This window comes from Dromaius novaehollandiae, chromosome 25 (assembly GCF_036370855.1).
Source record: "Dromaius novaehollandiae isolate bDroNov1 chromosome 25, bDroNov1.hap1, whole genome shotgun sequence".
In the NCBI taxonomy this organism is placed as follows: Eukaryota; Metazoa; Chordata; class Aves; order Casuariiformes; family Dromaiidae; genus Dromaius; species Dromaius novaehollandiae.
The window spans coordinates 2474599-2496567 of record NC_088122.1 but is presented as its reverse complement, the minus strand read 5'-3'; the positions used below and the strand labels follow the sequence as shown (position 1 = coordinate 2496567).

General features: G+C 37.8%; 1 protein-coding gene across 12 annotated transcripts in view; it reads left to right on the top strand.

Annotated features, from left to right (window-relative positions):
* The window catches only part of MYO9B (myosin IXB), a 46279-nt gene that overhangs the window by 7498 nt on the left and 16812 nt on the right, over positions 1-21969 (top strand). For 7 of the 12 annotated variants that reach the window (XM_064497364.1, XM_026105894.2, XM_064497367.1 and 4 more), the window contains 15 exons: positions 3069-3962; positions 11716-11810; positions 13293-13355; positions 13616-13715; positions 13866-13966; positions 14224-14353; positions 14846-14935; positions 15344-15460; positions 15750-15884; positions 17809-17930; positions 18558-18699; positions 18979-19174; positions 19776-19851; positions 20379-20468; positions 21540-21650. In XM_064497364.1, coding sequence (XP_064353434.1) covers positions 3126-3962; positions 11716-11810; positions 13293-13355; positions 13616-13715; positions 13866-13966; positions 14224-14353; positions 14846-14935; positions 15344-15460; positions 15750-15884; positions 17809-17930; positions 18558-18699; positions 18979-19174; positions 19776-19851; positions 20379-20468; positions 21540-21650 — 2405 coding nt within the window. In that variant the 5' untranslated portion in view covers positions 3069-3125. The remainder of the gene's footprint in view (positions 1-3068; positions 3963-11715; positions 11811-13292; positions 13356-13615; positions 13716-13865; positions 13967-14223; positions 14354-14845; positions 14936-15343; positions 15461-15749; positions 15885-17808; positions 17931-18557; positions 18700-18978; positions 19175-19775; positions 19852-20378; positions 20469-21539; positions 21651-21969) is intronic. The other 5 variants (XM_064497369.1, XM_064497366.1, XM_026105904.2 and 2 more) reach the window with 3 other exon arrangements.

Genomic DNA, 21969 nt, shown 5'->3' with positions numbered 1-21969 from the left:
GATTCTACTTGTTTGTTTAAATTGGATCATTGCAACATTAAGTATTAGACTATTCCAATAAAAATTGTAACTTTGAGTTCTGTTCTCTTTGGGCAAATAAGCTGTTGGTAGCAAAGGGAGAACTAATTAAAATAATTGGGTGCTATTCTTTCTGAAGTGAGGTTTAGAATTTCACTTCTTTTAAAGTCTCATCATCAGTATTAAATAACTCAAAGTACCATATCTGATTGAAGTTATTATTGAGTGAAAGAACACTCTTAAAGCTCAGTGTTGTGAGACAGTATTATGTTGACCGTCTTTCTGTTTACTTGCCATGTGACTGTGTATTGAAATCGTGTTCCAGCAAGTTCTTTATGCTGTAGATTATCTCCCAAATCATTCCTATAGGGCAATGACTGGGGAAGTAGAACTGTCTGCTGTCTGCCTTACAGTTCCATCAAGCCATATGTGATAACTGCATAATAGGGAAATATGTGTGTAGCATAAACGCATTAAGGTTGATGTCTGCATGTTGCTTTGTCAGAAAACTGTCATCTTCAGGATGAGAGATCTTTCTCTTTCCAGTTTCTCAGTCATGCACATCTGAGCAGAGACTACCAGCTATTGGCACTTTTGCCTGCTGTAATTGGCTTGGCCTGAGCTTTACATAGTAAAGAAGCGGCTGTGTCCCGGTTTCCTCTTTGGGAAGTGTTCTTTGGAAGTCTCGAGCAATGTACCAGTTACACCTTGGTAACTGATGTGAGGTGAGGTTAGGAAACCTCTGTCAGCAGTCAGAGGTCAGCACCTTGGTGAGAAGTGTAGCTGCAGCTCTTCATGGGCAGAAAGTTGGTGACACATTTTTTAGGATGCTGTTTTGGCCAGAACACTCTTTGAGGGGACTTCCTCTATCATACCAGACTCTAATGACTCTGAAACTAGTTGCTGAGGGGAAAAAAAGGAAGTCTGAGCTAGCCTGTTTCCCTTGGCTGACTGACGTCAAAAGAAAATGGTCACTGTTCTTTTTCTCTGTCTGTTCTCCAGATTTGTCTTCCCCATAAGCAGCAGTCTATTGCTGATTCTACTATATGTTAAGGTGTTTGAGCTTCTGTAGGTCAAGAATGCTTTACATTTGCATAATTCCTTCAAAGGCACTTCAGACTACTTTACTGTTGATCAGTGATAAGTATAGGAAATGGAGAGAGGCCTTTGAGCACACTGGTCCACCTTTCTGTATTGTCAAGATCTTGCAATAAGACCTCTTTAATGAATGATGAACAAAATTTTACAAAGCAAGAAGCAATTTTCTGAGGGACCATACAGTTTCACCAGAGATTTGCTGTGGTTTGTCTTGCTGTCTGTGGCTTGTTTAGCCTTTCTTTTGATGAGTAGCCACTAAAAACGATCCAGCTTGCGTAACAGTGACTTCTGAAAGCTTACTATTCAGAGTTCCCTTAAAGCAGATTTCTCCACTCTGAGGCAGTTCATGAGGCAGAACTATGTCATATGTTTCTCTGAAGTGATTCATTGCTTGCAGTGGAAGTGGCAGTTAAATGCTTCCAACTCTCTGCTGATTTTAATTTGAAATGATTGCTCTTTGTGGCCTTACGTTAGTTCCTGTGCAGTTGTTTAGTGACAAGCAAGCAACTTCACTGGCTTTTCTTTGTGTATATATATATTTTTATTTATTTATTATGTGAGTGTATAATTAAAACACTTTGTTCTTCAGACAAAAATTGAAATGGCATTTTGAGTATGAAGTTTTACAGACTGTTAAAACAAAGGGCATACCTCATTATCCTTCTCCTTTTACTTTATGTTGATAAGCTAATAAATTGCTGAACTAATGCCATGTAATCAAATCTATCCCTGGTGATCTGGGTGTACTGGATTGCAGCTGAGAGGAAAATAACCATACAGCAAAGGCACAGAACATTACTAAGTCTAGAGGCTTTTAGAGTGGGCCGTAAGGAGGAGGTTGACTTCCGTGAGGTTGATGTCACGGGACTTCGATTGCAGGCCTCCAAAAGGAAGAAAGGAAGCAGAAGCAGTAGGGATGAATGAATGAATGATATTTGGAGTTTCACACATGAGGTTCTGGAAACCCATTGAGGAAAGAGCTGATGAAGTGGGTTATTTGGGACGAAAGTTCTGCATGATCGTGTCAAAGAAGCTGAGCTGAAATGCAGTTGCAATAAGACTAATTTTACTTTGTTGCCTAAAATAGATGATAAAAAAGCAAGATCAAACCTCTCTGTAGTAAGGATGTGGTTGACTTGAGTGAAATTAGCATTCTCTTTTCTGGGTAAATTATGCATATTTAAGAAATTGCTATAGTGTGTGAGCTTAGAAGGAGATGGCAGGAATATTTGCGCGGGTCAGTTAGAGGCACTGTTTCATTAAAGTTGAGTGGGGTAAATACTGTACCTATCTTGTACATTTTGTGAAAAGAAGGCAGTTGGGGAAAGTGCAAGAATGTGTGGATCATGGTGTTACAACCTTCTTCCTTGCATCCATGTATTGCTTCTGCTGCCATACTTCATGGTTGCTCTAAGCTGGCGTGGCTGGTTTAAGAAGTAATCAAACAGTAGTTCAATCTCAAGTTGCTTGTGCAGGGAGGTTCTCTGTGAGAGGGGGAATAAATGTTTGTACAGCCATACAGTGAACCAGGTCAGGGAATTTACCTGGGTTAAGACTGACCTAGGAAAACAGGGAGGTTTTTAGTCTGGATCTTTATTCTAGTTCAGTTTGCTTTGTGCCTATGTGAATGCTTGTCCTGCTCTAAGGGGGAGGAGGAGATGGCATGGGAATAGAAGCAAAGTGGAAAGAAAATAGATGTTATAACAGCTATTTGCTCAATGGAATAGGCTAAACAGACAGTTTGAAACAACTTCACTAATGTGCAGTAATAATACTGATGTGTTACTTCAGCACATTAGTTCTTTTTGTTAATAATTTGCCTGTGTAACAATTTTATCCTTATCTTCCAGAAAACAATACCTTGCCCTAATACCTCTTGTGCACTGTTTTTTTTTTTTTAATGCTCAGCTTCTTTTTCTTCTTCTATTTAATTTATTTTATTTATTTTTTAGACAATGGGCACTGCATATTAAGCTGAGGTGGAAGACTGAAGCCCATTTGGGGGCAGAATGAGTTTAAAAGATGCTGACAGTGCAGTTTGCCAGGCAAAGGCAGCCTATAATCTTCATATTTACCCCCAGCTCTCAACAGACAGTGCTCCCTGCTGCAAAGTGACAGCAACCAAGGACAGCACATCTTCAGATGTCATCAAGGATGTGATTAATATCTTAAACCTGGATGTCTCAAAACATTATGTGCTCGTGGAGGTGAAAGAAGCAGGTGGTGAAGAATGGGTACTTGATATAAACGATTCTCCTGTTCATAGGGTTTTACTTTGGCCTCGTCGTGCTCAGGATGAGCATCCTCAAAAGGATGGGTACTACTTTCTTTTGCAAGAAAGGAACACTGATGGGACTATCAAATATGTCCAGATGCAACTGCTATCCAAGGAGACGGATGCTCGGCGATTGGTTGAAAGGGGTTTTCTTCCCTGGCATCAGGAGGACTTTGATGACTTGTGCAATCTCCCCAACTTAACAGAGACAACACTTCTAGAAAATCTCAAATGCCGCTTTCTAAAACACAAAATTTATACTTACGCAGGAAGTATTTTGATTGCAATAAACCCCTTCAAATTCCTGCCCATTTATAATCCTAAATACGTCAAGATGTATGAGAATCATCAGCTTGGGAAGTTGGAGCCTCATATTTTTGCCATTGCTGATGTGGCTTATCACACAATGCTTAAAAAACACGTCAATCAGTGCATAGTTATATCAGGTGAAAGTGGGTCTGGAAAAACTCAAAGCACAAACTTCTTAATTCACTGCCTCACGGCACTGAGCCAGAAAGGGTACGCAAGTGGTGTGGAGAGGACTATTCTTGGAGCTGGACCAGTTCTGGAGGTAAATTTATGCTAAAATTGCCTTTTGTGAAAGCTGCTTCTTGAAAATTTCAAATAACTGCTGTTGAATACTAATTTTGAGAGTGTTTTGAGAGTCACTTGCTTGGTGTAGACATTAAATATCTCTGGGCTGCATTGGTGTTTGGCTCTGTTGCGGAACTGCTTCTAATCGATTTTCCTTAATTCATACTTCCTTGCAGTTGACTTCCTGTAGCTTTTAATTGATATTTGACTTAACTTTCCACAACTAGACACTAATATTCTGGGACAGAGTTTACTTGTGTTCTCCCTCTTCAAGTTCTGATGCCATTTGAATCAAGCTGAAATTATGAGTAAATGTTTTCACAAATAAATAGTTCCACTGAAATATTAACTGCTTAGTGTAATTATGCCATTGTGTGTAAGCATGTCCTGTAGCTTTTTTTTTTTTTTTAATTTTCAAGGGAGTTATTTCCTAGGTATAAATTTTTGCTTTGAAAAGAACAGCATTGTTCGTTGGGGAGAAAGTGTGAATCAGTTTGGGCTTTTAGTTAGAACAGTGTTTCCAACAGAAAGCAAAACTAACCACTAGAGTGAAAGGGGTACAACTGGTCTTGCATAAGGTAACAACAGGATAAACTTAAACAGATCTTGTAGACTGCAGCCTTTCCCTTTTACTCTCTGATCTGAAAGGAAAAACTCTTTGAAATCTTTGCTGGATGTAATGGTCGCCAGCAATAAAATCAACAGCAAGGAGTTCGAACACTGCCTTTGGAATTTTTAAGTTTAAGTATTCTCAAATGTAACAACAACTTCATTATTATTATTATTATTAAGCCAATCATGAAAAAGCAATAAAGTAAATCTAAAATTGTGCTATATTTATAGATGTGATTTGAAAGCTTTTCTTTAAAGAATGAGGAATATATGCAAGTTCTCCTTTGCCTTTCTTTCTGCTACTTGAAAGCAGAAGTAAAATTGCTTGAGGTTTGTTGCTTGCTGGAGCTCAAGTTTGCTGTTCTAAACACAAAACAGGAAGGGGTCACTGTGGAAAGCACTGTCTGATCAGCTGATCTTTCTGCATTTGATACAATTAACTGTTTCAGGCCCTGGTCTGCAGGACCTGATAGAGCTGTGTCAAATCTGGGGGAGCTGAAATCTTGTTGTTTTTGTGCATGTACATTAAAAACTAAGACCCAACTTTGCAGGTGTCTAGATCTGAGAATGTTCATGAAAAGACACGTGTGGTTTTCTACAGTGTGGTTGGTTGGCACGTGTGCTGCAACTCTTCAGACTTCGATTGAGCAATTTAGTAATGCACTTCATGTGAAAATAGTCTTGCTAGCTAGAACTATGCTGAGCAATTGAAAGCTTAGCTTGCAAATTTGACGAACAAATTCTAACCTTGATGTTGGAGTACATATTATCTAAAATGTGAGACTCCTGAAATTCTCAGAGAAACTTCTCACTCTGCATCATCTATTCAGTGTAAATTTGCACTTCGGACTGTTAAAAAAGATGAAGGGTTTTATGACAACTAAATATCAAAATATAGAACATCTGTATCATAAAATGATTTCAGAATTAATTGTATTTTTTTTTATAAAAGGTATTAGTCGTTGACTTGACATTAAGGAGAAAGAAACGTTTTCGAAACTGACAGAGGCCAGGTTAAGATTGGTCTGAGCTAAAGTCAGCCCCTGGGATACCTGTGATTGTGGCACAACTCTGTTAAGGTAGTAGGAGTAGGATCAATACTCCTCTATTCCCATAACTTCAGTGTGCATCAAAAAGTGATGCCACAGTGGGTTTAGACTATAGAGAAGTAAAATCAAGTTATCCAACTTGCTTCGCTGCAGAGCAGAGTCAGTAGACAGTGAAGCTTCCAGGTTTCCCAGCATGGATGCTCCTGTGCAATGCCAGTTATTAAGTGCAATTTAAAAAAATCAAGACAAATCTTGATCTCAGGGAAGAATATGTTGAAAGCGCTTACGCTGTGGAAGCTGAACTGCTCCTGAACTGGTCACTTTTCTAACTATGGTGACTCATCTGGGTTTTTACTTAACGGAACTTAAGTGGAACAAGGAAATTTTTCTTAAACGGGTGTTTTAGGGGATTTTTTGCATGAACAGTTTTGAAGTGTGCCTGAACTATTTAGAATGTCCTGCTTAATTTTGAAGTTTTAATTTGAGTCCTCATGAAGTGGTTTCCACAAGTGAAAATATGGCATCTTGACTAAAGATAGTCTGATTCCTGTGATATAAAAGCTGTTACATTCTGGCTTAGAACTTCCCCTTTTTAGTGACCTCTTATTTTCCTGACACCTAAATAAAAAGCATCTGTTAATAGGCTGACCTTTTATAAAAGTTCAAGTATTTCTATCACAGGAAAGGTGAGTTCTGGTAGTGTGGATGGAGGTGAATTTATAAGTTTATCATCACATACTTAATACACTTGAAAATGTTTCTTAACAAATGCTATTTCTGCGTTGGCTAAATAATCTCTGTCCAAAGCTATGAGCAATTTGAACATAAACTATTGTTAATATTTTAGCTCCTTGTTCACAATTTCTAAACTTTGAGGAGTGGAACTGTAGCTGTACCATGAAAGGAGATTTGGCCTTAGACGTTGCTTGATATTACCTTCTCAGACATCTGAAACATCAAATACACCAAGTTGACACAGTGTAGGTTAAAATTGTATATGACACTAGCGTAATTGTTGTCATGTGTACTAGTGAAAGGAAAGTTGGTCGTGGATTAGTCTCTCATGCTCAGATGTACTTCTTGCTCAGCTTTGGCACCAGAGTCTGATCTGTTTATGAGGCTCCCCGTTGGCGATCTATTAAACAGTGGTGGAGGCCGTGCAGTTGCCTTAGCTGCGTAGGTATTACTCTTGGAATCGTTCTTGTTTCTCCAGGATCCCATGGCTTGTCTCTAGTGAAGTGCCCTGAGCCAGGTGTTAAAAACTGTCAGGAAAATAAAGATAGGTTCTGTTTTAAGATACTCCTGACTTTTTCATCCTCTTCTAAATTTGGTGTTTAAAGTATTATTCCCTGAGTTGGAGTTTTGCCTTCTAGTACTGACTATTAAGTTCAGTTTACTTACGGATGAAGTCCAAAGAAGGAATGCACATTTGGGAGCTATTATATGGGTCAGATTGGGAATAGTGAATCAAACCATTATTTATTTTATAGAGTTTCAAACAAATTAATTAAATCTTTCCATACATGCTTAGGAAGTTTCCAAGAAATTTGTGTTTTCCTTTCATCAGGGAAAAATGCCTTACACCATATGTTTCAGATATAAAATGTACAGTGCGCAATCTAAGACTTAATTTATTTTGGAGACCTAACATTAACATAAAGATGAGCACAACTTTCTAAAATGTTGATAAATTTATTTACCATAATAGCTATTTCTGACCCTCTAACTGAGGGAAAAGAAGACGCAAAAGAGAAGCAAAAAAAAACTTGTAAATGCTTGATTTTGGATAATTTAGCTAAAAATCAACCCAAGCTCTCAACTCAAATAGAAGATAGGAAGGAGGCAGGATGGACAGACGTACTGGAGTTGTCACAACTTTTTCTCATCTTAATTTGAAAAGCACCACTTATTTCCATTTGGACATGTTCTTAGAGGTTTATTAATGGTACCGAACCATTCTTTGAAAAGAATTAAGGCCCAAATAAAATGGAAAGTCCAACAGGGAATATTCATGGAGTGATCTAGAGAAGGCAGTTGTAAATATGAATTAATCTCGACAGCACAATTGAGGGGGTAATGAGATTTACTGGAACTCAGCCAGCATGTTTTAAAGCTTGCTAAATTTCGTTGTAGAAAGTAAACTTTTATGTTTTACCATTCTATGGAAAACAGTAAATCAATTGGCTGTCAGCTCTGTTTTCTTTAGTACGGTCCGACGGTGCTTGTGGTTTTGGTATGAGATGGACTTAAACTAAGTGGTGCTTCGACTCTGGTTTTTGTTTGTATTTGCCATAAAAGTCTGCATATATATTTAGTGGGTGTAGTCTGTGCTATTTAAGGTAAAGTAGTTGTTTTGAGGCTATTATCTGCATGTGTTTGTTTTAAGAATCATAATCAGAGAGGGAATGGAACTTCCTTTTTCCATTCATTTGGTTGTTACTTGCTTTTTGTAGACTTTGTAGACATGCATACTTTTCCCTGCTGCGTGCATCTCTTGGGAAAATTACCTAGTCCTTTATACATTTTTATCATGTGGGTTGCTTAGACTTCCCCAGGAGTTCACACAGCAGGCAGAGGGTTGCAAAATTACCCTGAAATGCTGCAGCTTCTGTGTAGATGAGTCCGCCTTTTGGAGCGTGTTTGTGAAGACCACTCCAGATCTCCCTGGAGGTGTTACTCTGAAGCAGTATTTTCCACGGCGTAATTGATTCTTCAGTGTCATTTTGTACATTAAAAGTATGGTCTGTTCAGTTGTGTTTCTGCCATGGATTAGAGCGGTTTATGTAGAAACTCTTGATAGCTTTTTCAGATTTTTGGCAATTCTCATGAAAGAGTTAAATTAGGTTTTTTAGTCGTGTTCCTGGGGTAGCTCGTAGGAGCCTGTGTGTAGTTCTGGGCTTCTTTTTACAGCAAATAAATTGGTAAAATGAGAATTTGGAGTTCTGTGGCCTGATCGAGTGCACTTTTTTTTCTCAATACTGTTAAAGGTGTCACTGCTATTGAGGGAGTTTGGAATAGCAAACCCCAGTTAGGCCTCTTGTATTTGAAGGTAAAAGATAGGTTAGATGACTTCCTGACTCCCCGAACAGTCTGTCCCAGCTCAGATTCCTGCTGGCCTTGGTTTGCTGTTTTTGACTTGCCCTCTTTGGAGATGGCTAGTATTCTGCCTTGGAATGGTTTAATTTTGGTTTTCATTTTTCTTACCTCTCTCCCCAGTTGAGTCACAAGGGAAAATAGTGAGTGGGCTTAGCTATATAAATGATTTCTCTTCAGCTGAAATTATATCATGTCCCCTAATCTTCTGAATTTATTTGGGAAAGACATAGGAGGCTTTATGTGAAGATGAACAAAGGTAATCTTTCAGTGGAATTTGAAATCTGTATTTTATCCCTTTGAATAAACTACTGTTAGTCTAACCTGGAAAGAATTATCCATGAAAGATGCTTTCTATCCAGAGCAATGGCTTGATAATATAGAAATTTAATTCTTGTCTATAACCTGTTTTCACTAGGATAAGGGTGTAATAGGTTATAAATTAAAGACACATAACTACTAAATATTAAAATATTTCTCATTTGAATTTTTTGCACTTTTTATGACTTTACACAGTAATGTCATTCTTTTATACTTACTTCAAAGTATACTGAAGGCTATGGTAGCAGCAGTTGGAATTTGAGTCTGAAGTTAAATATTATCAAAAAAAACCCCAAATGTTAAGTGACTTGGAATGTTCTTTAAAAAGTTGTAGATATTAATGGCCCTTATGAGAAAACGATTAAATGCATGAAAACTTCCCCAAAACTGGTAATATTAGATCGGCTTTCAAGAATTTGCTGTATGCTTTGACTAAATACCAGACATATGAGATCATATGAGCCATTAGTAGTTTTAAACTGTATTCATTGCTTACATGAGTAATCACTAAGAAAAGTTTTTCAGGAAGCTAGAGTTATGGGATTTCTTAACTCTGTGATGCCAAAGTACTTACCTTTTAAAAATAATTTGGCAAATGTAGCTCGATGTTTCTTGAAACACTAAATGAAAAGCTGGGTGCCTTCCTTTGGAGAGCCACAGTTGAGCCGGTGGCAGGCGAGTAGGCTTCTGACAAAGCAGATCATTTGTTGTCCTGATGTTACAGGACTTCAGCTTCTGGTTTTGTATCATTTGTTAACTAAAAGGTTTTGATGAAGATTTTATAAAAACATTAATATGCTACATGTGCAAAATGGTCTCTGAAAAGAAAACCGCAAAAATCTGTTTTCTGTGCGATAGTAGCTACAAAAAGATAGTAACTGTGTTGGATAGTAGCTGCAAGAAGATGTTGATGACTCTGGTCATTATGCCTTCTCTGAAAAATCTGAGCGGGGATGCTGTTTGTGTTATAAAACACGTAGGATGATCCCTAGAAATTGGAAGGCTGAGCTCAGCCTCGGTCATCTATAAGTGGTGCTGGATGGAAATGCTGTCTCTTTGGAGACCTGTTGAATTTTCTAAAGCTTCATAAGAATCCATTTTCCCCTGCACAGGAAGAGTTTCTTTGGCTTGCTTTTAAGGAAAAAGGATCAGGAATAACTGTTATCCAGAAAATTATGGGAATTCTCCCAGTTTATAAGAAAGTTTTCACTTCACAGATTTCTTGGATTCTCTGAACACCAGGCAGATGGCAGTAGAAATCACTTACGAGAGATCTTTGAGAACTTGTTTTGGAAATAGTGATTCAGGTATGATACTGCAGTGCAGCTGCAACCTCGCCACATCATTTTAAAAAGTGAGGGGGAAGAGTTTCCTTCAGCGTTGAAGATGAAACACTGTGACTGGCATGAAAGCAGTACTTGCCTAGGAGATGCACCATAATTGGGCAGCTTAATTTAGAAACAGTTTAGTTCTGTTGCATACAGTGCTAGCATGTCCATCATTGTGTGTTTGTGTGTAGGAAGAGGGTGGCATTTTTTGTGAAATTGTTCCATGAATTTGTTCTATATTAGGCGAGACGGATTTCCTATGGGAAGCCTTAATTGCTCGGAGTTCTGAGAGGAAATATCTGTGGCAGGAATTGCTGGTGATATTTCACACTGAGTGGTTATTTTTCTAAACAGTTGCATTCCACCCTGGGTTTCTTCTCTGTACAGTGATCACCTTCCTCATGTTAACAGGATGAGAGGTTTCTGTCAAACTAAGGAACCATAGTTAAGAGTTGATAAAGTTATGGGCATTCCCAGTAACTAATTCTCATGGAATTCTAGATGCACTAAGTTATTTTTATATATATTTTTTTTTAAGTGTGACTCATGCAGAGTATGCTAGCTACTTTCTGAGGCGTGATGATAGAGGCAAAAGTATCAAAGATGCTTAGGCACTAAGAGTTAGAAATGGGTGAGATTTGTGCCATACCTCTTTTTCCCTTTTCCTAACGCATCCTAGTCAAACCGTGTTCTTCAGTGCTGCATAGCACAGTTAACTGGTCAATGAGTATGATGTGTTTCTGCAAGCCATTGTGTTTCTGTTAATTGTTTTCTCATTTTTTTAATACGCAACTCTGAGAATTCATAGGCTAACTTTATAAGCAAGATCTTAATGTTCTATTCTCACTTAAAGAAAAAATATTTGCATGTTTATTGTGAAATTTTTGAGTGGGAGCAGTACTTTGGGGAATAAGACATAGTTTGTGGCTTTACCATAGGAGAAGCAATTTCATAGTAATTATACTATTTTCCTCCTACCAAATGTCCTCTTTAAGTTCATAATTGCTAATGATTGAGGTTGACTTGAGCTCTCTAGCTGTGTTTACCTTTCAATACTCTTAGAAATATCTGATTAAGTTTATTATTCCCCTTCCTCAGACTCCCAGATGTAATTGCATAGGGCAAATAATAAATGTGTGTAGCTCTGTGAGGAACAGTGAAGACTTCCTAAGCTTCCTTTCTGGTATCTGCATGCTGCTGTTTCCATAATATTTCAGGCATGTGCTGCCAGCTAAGAGGGGGCTGAATAATGAACAGAATATTTTGAAAAGCTGTGTATTGGCTTGTTCAGTTTAATTGAAAGTTAACTCATTTTGGTTTATTACAGGCATTTGGAAATGCAAAAACAGCACATAACAATAACTCCAGTCGTTTCGGAAAATTTATTCAAGTCAACTATTTAGAGAATGGTATTGTCCGAGGGTAAGTACAGTGTGAGGGTTTTCCAGAAGTGGACTGTGTGCTTTTAGGAGTTGGTAAAGGTTCATATTGCTGTGTAAAATGCTGCCTTACGGAGGCACTTCTTGTGTGAGAATAGCTTCCCACATGCTTTCAAGGCTCAATAACTTTGTGAAGCTTTGTGAAATAGTCAGGTGATGCAACATCTGGTCATTGTCCTTCAGACAGAAACACTAGGCAAATGTGAAATATTCTGTACCTACATTTCTTTTTTTAAGCATGTGATAGATAGCCACAGCTGACCGTTACAATTGCATTTAGATTTTTTTATCCTGCAGAAAATGCTATAGTATCATGTCATGTTAGTGTAGTCCCTCAATGAAGTGGGAAGTCACTCAATATTATTAATCCAAATGATTATGCTTTTCATTAGGAGTGGACGCTTTCACTTCAAACGAATAACTTTGTCAAAAAATTTCTACGCTATTAGAGATTTGTCTGTAAATACTTGTCTAGTTGCTTGTCTAACATCATGCCATGAAATCTTTTCATCTTCCTCCTGCTTTGGAAATGTTTCTGAAATTCCTAAAGTCTCTAACTGCAAAATACACAGCAGTACGTCGCATATGTTGTCAAGATGTATGCATGCACTAGGTTCAGTGCCCTTATGCACTATATGGGTATGACGTTCTGCCTTGTACCATCAGCTGCATTATGTAGCATCGTTAGCTGTCGCTATGTTTTTGTATTCGACTGTATCTTTTCTTTGGGTTGCAATTTACAAAATAGCAGTAACATAAACAGCTGGGAACTCTGCCCCACAATTGCTTTGAGTGTTATTCTGAACAGAATTGGCGTCTTTACAGAGGAAGTCACACCAGCTCGGAAGATTGGTACCATTTGAATTAATTTGTTTTGTCTTCAGTGTGAGGAAAAGCTGCTCAAACTTTGGCCTCGTTCTTTGTTTATATCCCTTGTGAAGGAGTTTAGGTTATTTAGGTGCCTACTCTGTCAAGATGTAAAGAGTTTTCTGGCTGGCTGGCCTCTGTTTGAGACTGGCATGTGTACTGTCATAAAATCTAGCAAATTTGTTAGGTTCAGAAGCAGCCAGTTATTCAGTATATTTTGGGGGGACTTGTAGTCTTTGCATTCCTTGCTAGATAACTATTAATCCTGGAGTAGGTAACAGATTATTAGCACTTTACATATCTTGTTTCTGCTTATAATTTTGCATCAGCACTTTTCTCAGCTTCATTTGCATCCTTCTAGTTTTGTCTACTAAAACCAAGCAAGATAGGTGTTTCCTGAGTATTTCTTTTCATTGTCTCAAATATAATATAGACCATACTGAATTTTTCGTTTTAGCTTGGAGATAACTAAGCCATTCTCTTATGTATTCTAGTGCAGATTTCATTATTTGAGCTCTCTTGGCAGTTGCTGTCTAATGTTTTGGGAGGTCTTTTTTTTCCCCCTCATGTTTTTTTTTCCTTTTTTGGGGCACTTCAGGGCTGTTGTTGAAAAATACCTTCTTGAAAAATCTCGTCTGGTTTCTCAAGAAAAAGATGAAAGGTAAGAGACTGGTACTGTGTCTACTAGCACGTTTCAGCTTTAAGCTGAATGCAGCTACTGCATAGCGCATAGTTGGTATGCACACTTATCTTGCATGTACGAGTATATGTTGCTTTAAGAACAAATAAGGTCTTTTTTATTATTAACATGCTGCCCTACATGTCTATAAATGCTTTTAAGCTCTCATATCAATTAAAGTGTATAGAGTAAAAGAAAAATCATTATATATTCATGAAAGTGAAATGTATTTGACTTTGTAGGAACTACCATGTCTTTTATTATTTACTGCTTGGAGTCAGCGAGGAGGAGCGTAAAGAATTTCACCTCAAACAACCTGAAGATTATTTCTACCTCAATCAGGTAATCTGTGACAGATTTACAAATGCATTGACAAGTGCTGTATGTCTGATATTGTGTTAGAGATCAAAGGAGACAGAACAGATTGTACTTGTTTTCTTGTGATATTTTGGGGGATTTTGTTTGTCCTTCATTATGGGGCTCTTTTCACAGCATAACTTGAAAATTGAAGATGGGGAGGATCTCCGGCATGACTTTGAAAGATTAAAACAAGCCATGGAGATGGTTGGCTTTCTTTCAGCAACAAAGAAACAGTAAGTAGAATCTTTTAAGCCTTTCTTGCGGATAGCTAGTTAACGATCGTGAAGTGCCCTGAACCGAACCGTATGGGTGCTATGGCATCTGTCTTAAGGTTCTATTTAGTCCACTAGAGGCAGGGAGAGCTGAACATTTGTGAGTGCCTGTGGACTGATTCTGTTGTCTGTGTTTCCTGAAATAGAACATGATGTGTTCAACTGCTATAATGCTACCCATAAGCAAAATTCTTGTAAAATCAATTTTTCTTCCTCAGGATTTTTTCAGTGCTTTCGGCTATTCTTTATTTGGGCAACGTTACTTACAAGAAGAAAGCTACAGGTCGTGATGAAGGGTTGGAAGTAGGACCTCCTGAAGTGTTGGACATTCTTTCCCAGCTTTTAAAAGTAGAGTATTTCTCTTTAGCTCTAATGTTTGATACACCTTCTTGTCATGCTCTACCTCAGGAGTTTACTTGAATGTGTTGCCCAAGTTTGCTACGTCTAGATTTGGTTTATGATACTCCCACAACATTCATCTTATGGGAGAGGAAATGGATGGGACTGGTGAAATTATTGGGGTTAGGGATGGAAAAAGAGAGGGAATATAGCACATAGTATGTAAGTAAAATCTGTGTATTCATTAATCACAGCACTGAGTAGGAATAAATTTACTGGAGATGGGTGCTTTGCCACCATAGGGAAGTAACTGAATGGATGTAAGCTGAGAATAATTTAAAGAAGCTAAGGAACTTGTAAAGTTATAGCTGGGTGACAACTGAAGCGGTTGTCAAAGTGCCTGACGTTTTCTGAGAAAATGGTAATGTCCACTGTTGCCATCAGATTAGTGATTGGGTAGTTATTGGGTGGCATTAACTCTTGTTCTTGCTTGTTTTGAAGGTCAAACGAGAAATTTTAGTGGAAGTGCTGACAAAAAGAAAAACTGTGACAGCTAACGATAAGCTTATTTTGCCATATAGTCTCAATGAGGTGAGTGTGAAGGAATACTAGTAGAATTATTTTAATGTTATCCTGCTGATTGTTCTGGGACTTAAATAAATAAATAAAAAATTTTTAAAAAAATCACAAACTCAGAAAAAAGTCCTATGTAAAATTTTGCCTTAGCTTCGAAATGTCAAATTTCAGTAGCATAGCAATAGGGTTTTAACTAATGAAGCATACTGGAATCAATAACGTCAAACTTCCATTGTTGGCTGCAAAAAAGCTAATATGGTACGCTTTCACGTTTAATGAGGGATGTTGCTGTTTGGAACATCAGAAGTTAGTATTAAAGGCAGATTTTATCTCATCTCTGAAAGGATCATAACCTTTCAGTGGCACTAGTCTGAATTAGAAATGCGTTTTTTAAGTAAGTTATGAACTTTGTTTCATCTGTAGGCAATAACAGCTCGTGATTCAATGGCAAAGTCCTTGTACAGTGCTTTGTTTGATTGGATTGTTCTGCGAATTAATCATGCGCTTCTTAATAAGAAGGACATGGAGGAATCTGTTACAGTAAGTTTCTCACTAAAACAAGTCTTTGTAGACAGTTGCATATTTAGAGCTATCAAAGAGAGCTACAGATAACATGTTCAGATGTCTGGCATAAATTTTGATCCTTCTGAAGTCTGTAATAAATTTCTTGCTAATATTAAATCACCCCTGTTTTCACAATAGATGTAGCTGTTAAATATTTGAAATCTATTAGCATATTCTGCAGTGTTTTTTGTAATGGTTAGCTGTTGCAGGTTAGGTTGCTGTATGATAGATTGTGTAATTGGGTTTCCTCATCCTCTTCCTTTAGTGTTTGTCTATTGGTGTACTTGATATTTTTGGATTTGAAGACTTCGAAACCAACAGTTTTGAACAGTTCTGCATAAATTATGCAAATGAGCAGCTTCAGTATTATTTCAATCAGCATATTTTCAAATTGGAACAGGTAAGAAATTAGAGTTGCCAAAAAATGTATATATATCAAGGGCTCATGTGTTGTGCAAACTCAGAATCATCTTTCTGCAAACCTCACACCATAATTTTTATAATCGCTTGCTTTTCAATTTCTGCTTTTCAAAGTCTCCCTTTTCAATTTCTTGTTTTAATATAGCTTGTTATGGTGGTGTTTGAAGGTTGCAGGTTTGCTGTGTTTAGCACTCCATTTATACTAATGATAGCCGGGTCTTTCTTTAGAGAGCTAGCAGTGAGTTTCTGCTTGACTGCAAGAAACAAAAAGACATTCAGGCAACCCCAGGCATCAGGGAGATGAAATTGCAAACTTTGAGATTGAAAGTCCATAGGTGAGATGTTTGTTTCAGGTTTTTCAAAATGCATTGAGACAGAGTTTGTCTTATTTTTGTCAGTTAGTAAATATTTAATAACCACGCTTTGTTACTTCTTCCACCTGACTGCATTTAGAGGGATACAACTGTGTGTTTATATTGGCAGTTCTGAAATCCTGATACTGCCGGCTTATGTTGATACACTTGTTAGCAGATAGTATCATCTTCTTACAGAATGCTTTGAGAGCTGCTAGAGGGCCTGTTTCTAGAGTGAGGTTTGGGGGTTTTTTGCTCTTGACTTGGAGTTTGTTTCTGGTTTGTGCCAAAAAGTAATCCTCTGGTCATTCTGCTGAAAAGAAGAAGTCTTTCTGTAGTATGTAGAATTTTGTCAATGATATGTAGATTACTTTAAACAAGCATATTAAAGAGAAGAAAATTACCAAAAGTACAAAATTATGTAAACATAATGTTGAGCTCCCTGTTTTGTAACTTACAACACAAGTGGCTCTCCAGACTAACTAGAGTAAATAGTTATATTGTTTTCTTTTTCTAATGCCATTTTTCCAAATAAGCTTAATCCTTGAATAGCCCATTTCCTGTATCTCTTTCTGCATGAGAGCCCTCAGGGGTTTTCTGTATATCTTTTAAAGAAGGGCTTTATTGTTTGTGAAAAATGGTATTTCAGTTCTGTAATGTGGCGTGCACACTGAGCAGATTCGTTAGACATTTAATTTACCTACTTAAAAATAATCCATTTCTTATCATCTCTATCTCATATAGAACAGTATGGGAGTTTGTCTTTTGCTAAACATAAAAATTAGTTCAGTTAACTCTCTGTGGGATGGGTTTTTTAGGCTTGTAGCTTACTTTTAGCTTTTTCCTTGGACATTTGCAACGTTCAGAGAAACTGGTGTTTTGGTTCCATATCTTAAAGTGAAGCTTGTCCTGTCAAGCTATTTGATGCACTGTCATTTCAACACAAGAGCTTTGTATTCTTTTGTCAAAGAGAGCTCCAAACTTTCCGAGCCTAAGCAATAAGCATTGCTTCCTGGGGAAGTTTCTGCACTGATATTTTGTAGGACTTAACTGCCTGTTTTGAAACTTATGTTATTTCCTCTGACAGTGCAATTTGGAAATTTTGGAGCTTAACATTAAATATTTGTCACTTCTTATGTTATAAAGACTATGGAAGAGAAAAATAGGCTTAGATCCCTTGAAAAATATGTCTACTTAGGATTTTAAATTAAATGTGATGATGTAGATGTAAGGTCTAACTACCAAGTGTATATAGACTACTGATTGCTGGAAAGGCACAACGGGGGAAGGATTATTCTCAGTGTTTTGATTTGTAAACAGTTTACCCTAAACATTTACTGCTGAGTGACTTCCCTAGGTGGACCTTTGATCTGACCCAGTATGCCTGCTGTTCTGTTCTTATTTATAAATTTTCCTTTTTTTGTTTCTGCTGCCTGAACTAACAAACTCAACTCACCATAGCTATTTAAGAATGTCTTTTGAGCAGTTAGACCATGGGACATTAAAGGTTAGGACACTATACTGATGAGGAAATTTTCTTGAGCTACACAGGAGGAATATAAGAGTGAAGGGATCAGTTGGCACAATATTGACTATACTGATAATGTGGCCTGCATTCACTTAATCAGCAAGAAGCCCACTGGCCTCTTCTATCTTCTGGATGAAGAAAGCAAGTAAGCATCAAATATCTTCAAAAAAAAAAAAACGTGTGTGGCAGGGAGGAGGGAAGGACTGTGGATGGTGGAAGGGAAGAGAAATACAGCACTTGCAAAATAAGAGGAATGTTATGGGACGGGAAGGGTCATCTCATGGGTATGATCTGCACTCCAGTTTGTTTCTAATGATGCCAATATGGTGGTAGTATAAAGTGATGTTAAAATTAAATTTTGGTTTAAGCAGATTTGAAAACTTTTGCTTTTGTGTTTTACTGTGTAATTTGGATTAAAGTAAGTGCATGCATATGAGCCTTTGGAGCAGTAAGCAACTAAATGTGGTGTAATTAGTTAATGTGGTGCTAACAGAACTTAATTGGTGAAGCAGGAGGAAACATTGATATACCATTGAAACTTCAGAATATTCTGCTATGTATAGAGCTGTTTGGGGTTTTTTCTGTCCACAAATTTAACCCAGCAGCCAACCTCTAAATACAAAACAAGTGTGTCAGTAATGCTAGATTTAGAGATTTGAGACAAAAGTTTTTTCTGTAAGGATCAATATCGGTTCTTCAGTTTGACATCTTGCACCTCAATAAACTTATCTGTATTTGGAGAAGACTAGCTAACCCTGTTTTGCTTTCCTAGTTTTCCCCATGCCACCAACCAAACTCTACTTGCAAAATTCAAACAGCAGCATGAGGAGAACAAGTTTTTTGTTGGAACCCCAGTGATGGAGCCTGCTTTTATCATCCGACACTTTGCCGGGAAAGTTAAATACCAGATAAAAGTAAGTGGTAGCTCTTATGGTCACAAAAGAAATTTCTTTTCCTTGCTGACTTGTGTGGGTATAGAAAACTTGCTGAGAATGGACTAAATCAGGTGTGTCCTTGGATGTATTTTAGATTTTTTGTTACAGACTTGGATAAAATGTTCACTGTAGTGAGAATTATTGGAATGATGAGTTATTCTGAATAGCGATGAATCTGTTGGCTCAAAACACAGTTCTGGGTTGTGCCTGTGTACCTGCTTTGCCGAGAGCTTCTGGTTCAATGTTCCTGTTTTGCAGGATTTCAGAGAGAAAAATATGGATTACATGAGACCAGATATTGTTGCTTTACTACGAAGTAGTGACAGTGCTTATGTTCGGGAGCTGATAGGAATGGACCCTGTAGCTGTGTTCCGCTGGGCTGTTCTGCGGGCAGCTATTCGAGCAATGGCTGTATTTGCAGAGGCTGGACGACAGAGAGCTCAGAAGACCGCAGGTATGGTAGGGAAAAAACATTCTGGAAATGCTTTCAAATATTGTATAACTAATTAATGCTTGTTGACAGAACTAGTTTATTGCAAAACCTTATCATGCAAATGTGATCTTAGTTGATACTGAAGACAAAACTGAGTTGTGAAAATGACTTGACATGGACATGCCAAAAAGGTTGTCACTTTTTATGTCTGAGATCATTCAGACTTCCATGGATCTCCAGTTAGTGCACTGTAGCCAGCAGGCTGTGCCAAGCTTGAAGTCATATTTGTAAAAGATGGGGGAGGTACTGCTAGTTCTGGTACTGCTAGTTCTTCCTATTACTGTTTATTTTGATATTTGTTGATCTTCGCAGATTTCCCTGAGTTTTCAGATGAATATTCAAATGAAAGTTTAATTTGCAATGTTTTTCTGAGCAGCTGCAGTGTACTTTGTAGCAGTAGGTAATTTGAGAACCAAAGTGAGTGGTCTAGATTAACAGCTAAAATACTAGAGAAAAACTCCAGACCCTTGGATAGATATTTTGCTTGTTATAATTGGTGGATCTCTTGTCTATTATCCTGGTAGCTTTATCAAAATTCAACCTATTGATTATTTCATAATAGGAGTGGTGCGCCAAGGACCCCGAGTTCCCCTTGGAGAACTCCAGAGAGCAAATACACCAGTAGAAAAAGTTTACCGGTGAGAAAAACGTACTTAACCCTTATCTCGTAGCTTTTTAAATGGAACAATGGATGATACCCAAGTGTAGCAAGACTGACAACACATGAGCTGAGGAAAAGCCTGAATTGCTGAGTCACATTTTCATATATCAAATATCAGCTAGATCTTTCCACAAGGGTGGCAGATTTTATTTCTTCCCTGTCTTGTTTTGTTTTGCCCTTTTAATACTATCAAAACAATAGTCAGCTATGCTTTATGTAAGACCCAGCGCTACCAAACGCTGGTGGCACAGCCCGAGTCCCATTTACCACTGGGTTTCTGAATGCTCCATATATATTTTGTGTAAGTTGCTGTTAGCATTGTATGTTCCTATGCAGCTAGTCTATGGTGAAGAATCATTTTTTTGCAGCCTTCTTATTTCTAGGAATATGGAAGTGACATGATTAGGAGGCAGGGCAAGTCCTGAACTGGCTCCAGCATTGCTCTGTATAGGCATACTTGCCTTTCAATGGAGTATTTAGGTTCTATACATGTTCCTTTTGCAGCTGCTCAATGCTTGATTTCTCATTTGATTGTTCTGAGGATTTCGATATAAATGCTTTTGAAGACATCATTTCTTTTTATGAAAACAAGAAGTAAGTAGAAATAGGCCCGTACTTAAAGGCCAGGGAGGCACATTCCTGGACAGGCTGGCCTTCTGAGCATGCTCTGTGTGAAAGTGAAGCCTTGAAGTGTAATAAACATAAAGTAATCACTTCATACCACTTCATAATTACTACATTCTGGACAGTCTCAGCCACTTGTGGCAGCTAAGAACCGAAGGTTCAATTCTGGCAACAGGATTGGTCAATGTAACACATCTGTTGCCTTGCAATATCTTAAAACAAAAACTTGGTATTCTAAAAATGTTCAGTGGTACTGGGGAAAACAAGCAACTGTCTGTAATAGTGTTGCTGCTGCCTCACGGAACAGCTCAGAATGGCGATTGCATTTTATGGTCAGAAGTGACTCTTCTGTTGTGTTTGGTTTGTGCCTCTCTGGAGAGTAAAGAAGGTAAGTTCTGTGCCAAGGCACAACACTCGCAGAGCATGGTGCATGCTTAAAATAATGGAATCTACCACTAATTAGGCACCATCCCAGGCTTACTTTGAAAAGCTAAACATATGTAAATAAGTTTGAAATAAAGGATCAAATTGCGTCTTAATGAAACTTCAAGTATTCCTGCAATATCCGCTTTCTAATCTAGCCTTCTGATGTGAACCCACTAAGCAGCTTCATTGCAGTATTCAAGTCTATTTAATCCATTCAGGAAATAGATACAAATATTTAGTGCTAGATTACAAAGAAGCTGTATCTATCTAAAAAGGCTACTTAGCTTAACAAAAAGTTTCCTTGCACATTAAGTACATCTTGTTAAATTCCTCTGTTTGCATTTAAAATTGATGGCTCAAGAATTTTCATGAAAAGGTAGAATTAGAAAATAACTTAGTGTATGACACTGGTATTAAAATTTAGGGTGCTAACAGAGTAGAAGGTGCTGACTTGACATCAAAATAACTCATTTTTAGGAAAAAGTAGTCTGGGATTGGCCTGCTGCTGTTTGGAGCACACTTGGTGATGGGATCTCCTGTTTTTTAACTCCTCTTTTCTCCCTCATGGCTGTGTATCTTTGTTTGCCATCTTTGTTTTGCTGTGAATCATTTTAGAGACATGCATGAACAAATCATCGCGAGTATAAAAGGACTTCCATGGCAGGGTGATGACCCATGTAAGCTGCTTCGGTCACTCAATCGACTTCAACACCGCTCCCACTTCATGTGAGTTCTGGTGCTAGGTATTGCTTTGGCAGAGCAACAATTACCGAGTACTTATTCTAGTCCATAAAAAAGTGTTCTTTTCCCAAACTTGTCTTCTGCAAAACCCACACGAGACAACTATGAACAATATATTTCCTTCAAAAGATATAAAGCCTGTAGAGAATGCTTTGTTGCTTCCTTTGCATTAGCTGATGGTTAAGCCTGCTTTTCATGTAAATTTGCTTTAAAATCCAAGAACATAGTACAAATTTGTTGCTATGAATGTGTAAGAAAATCAGTCTGTAGTGTGTTGCATGGCATTGGAACGTGCCTTACATCG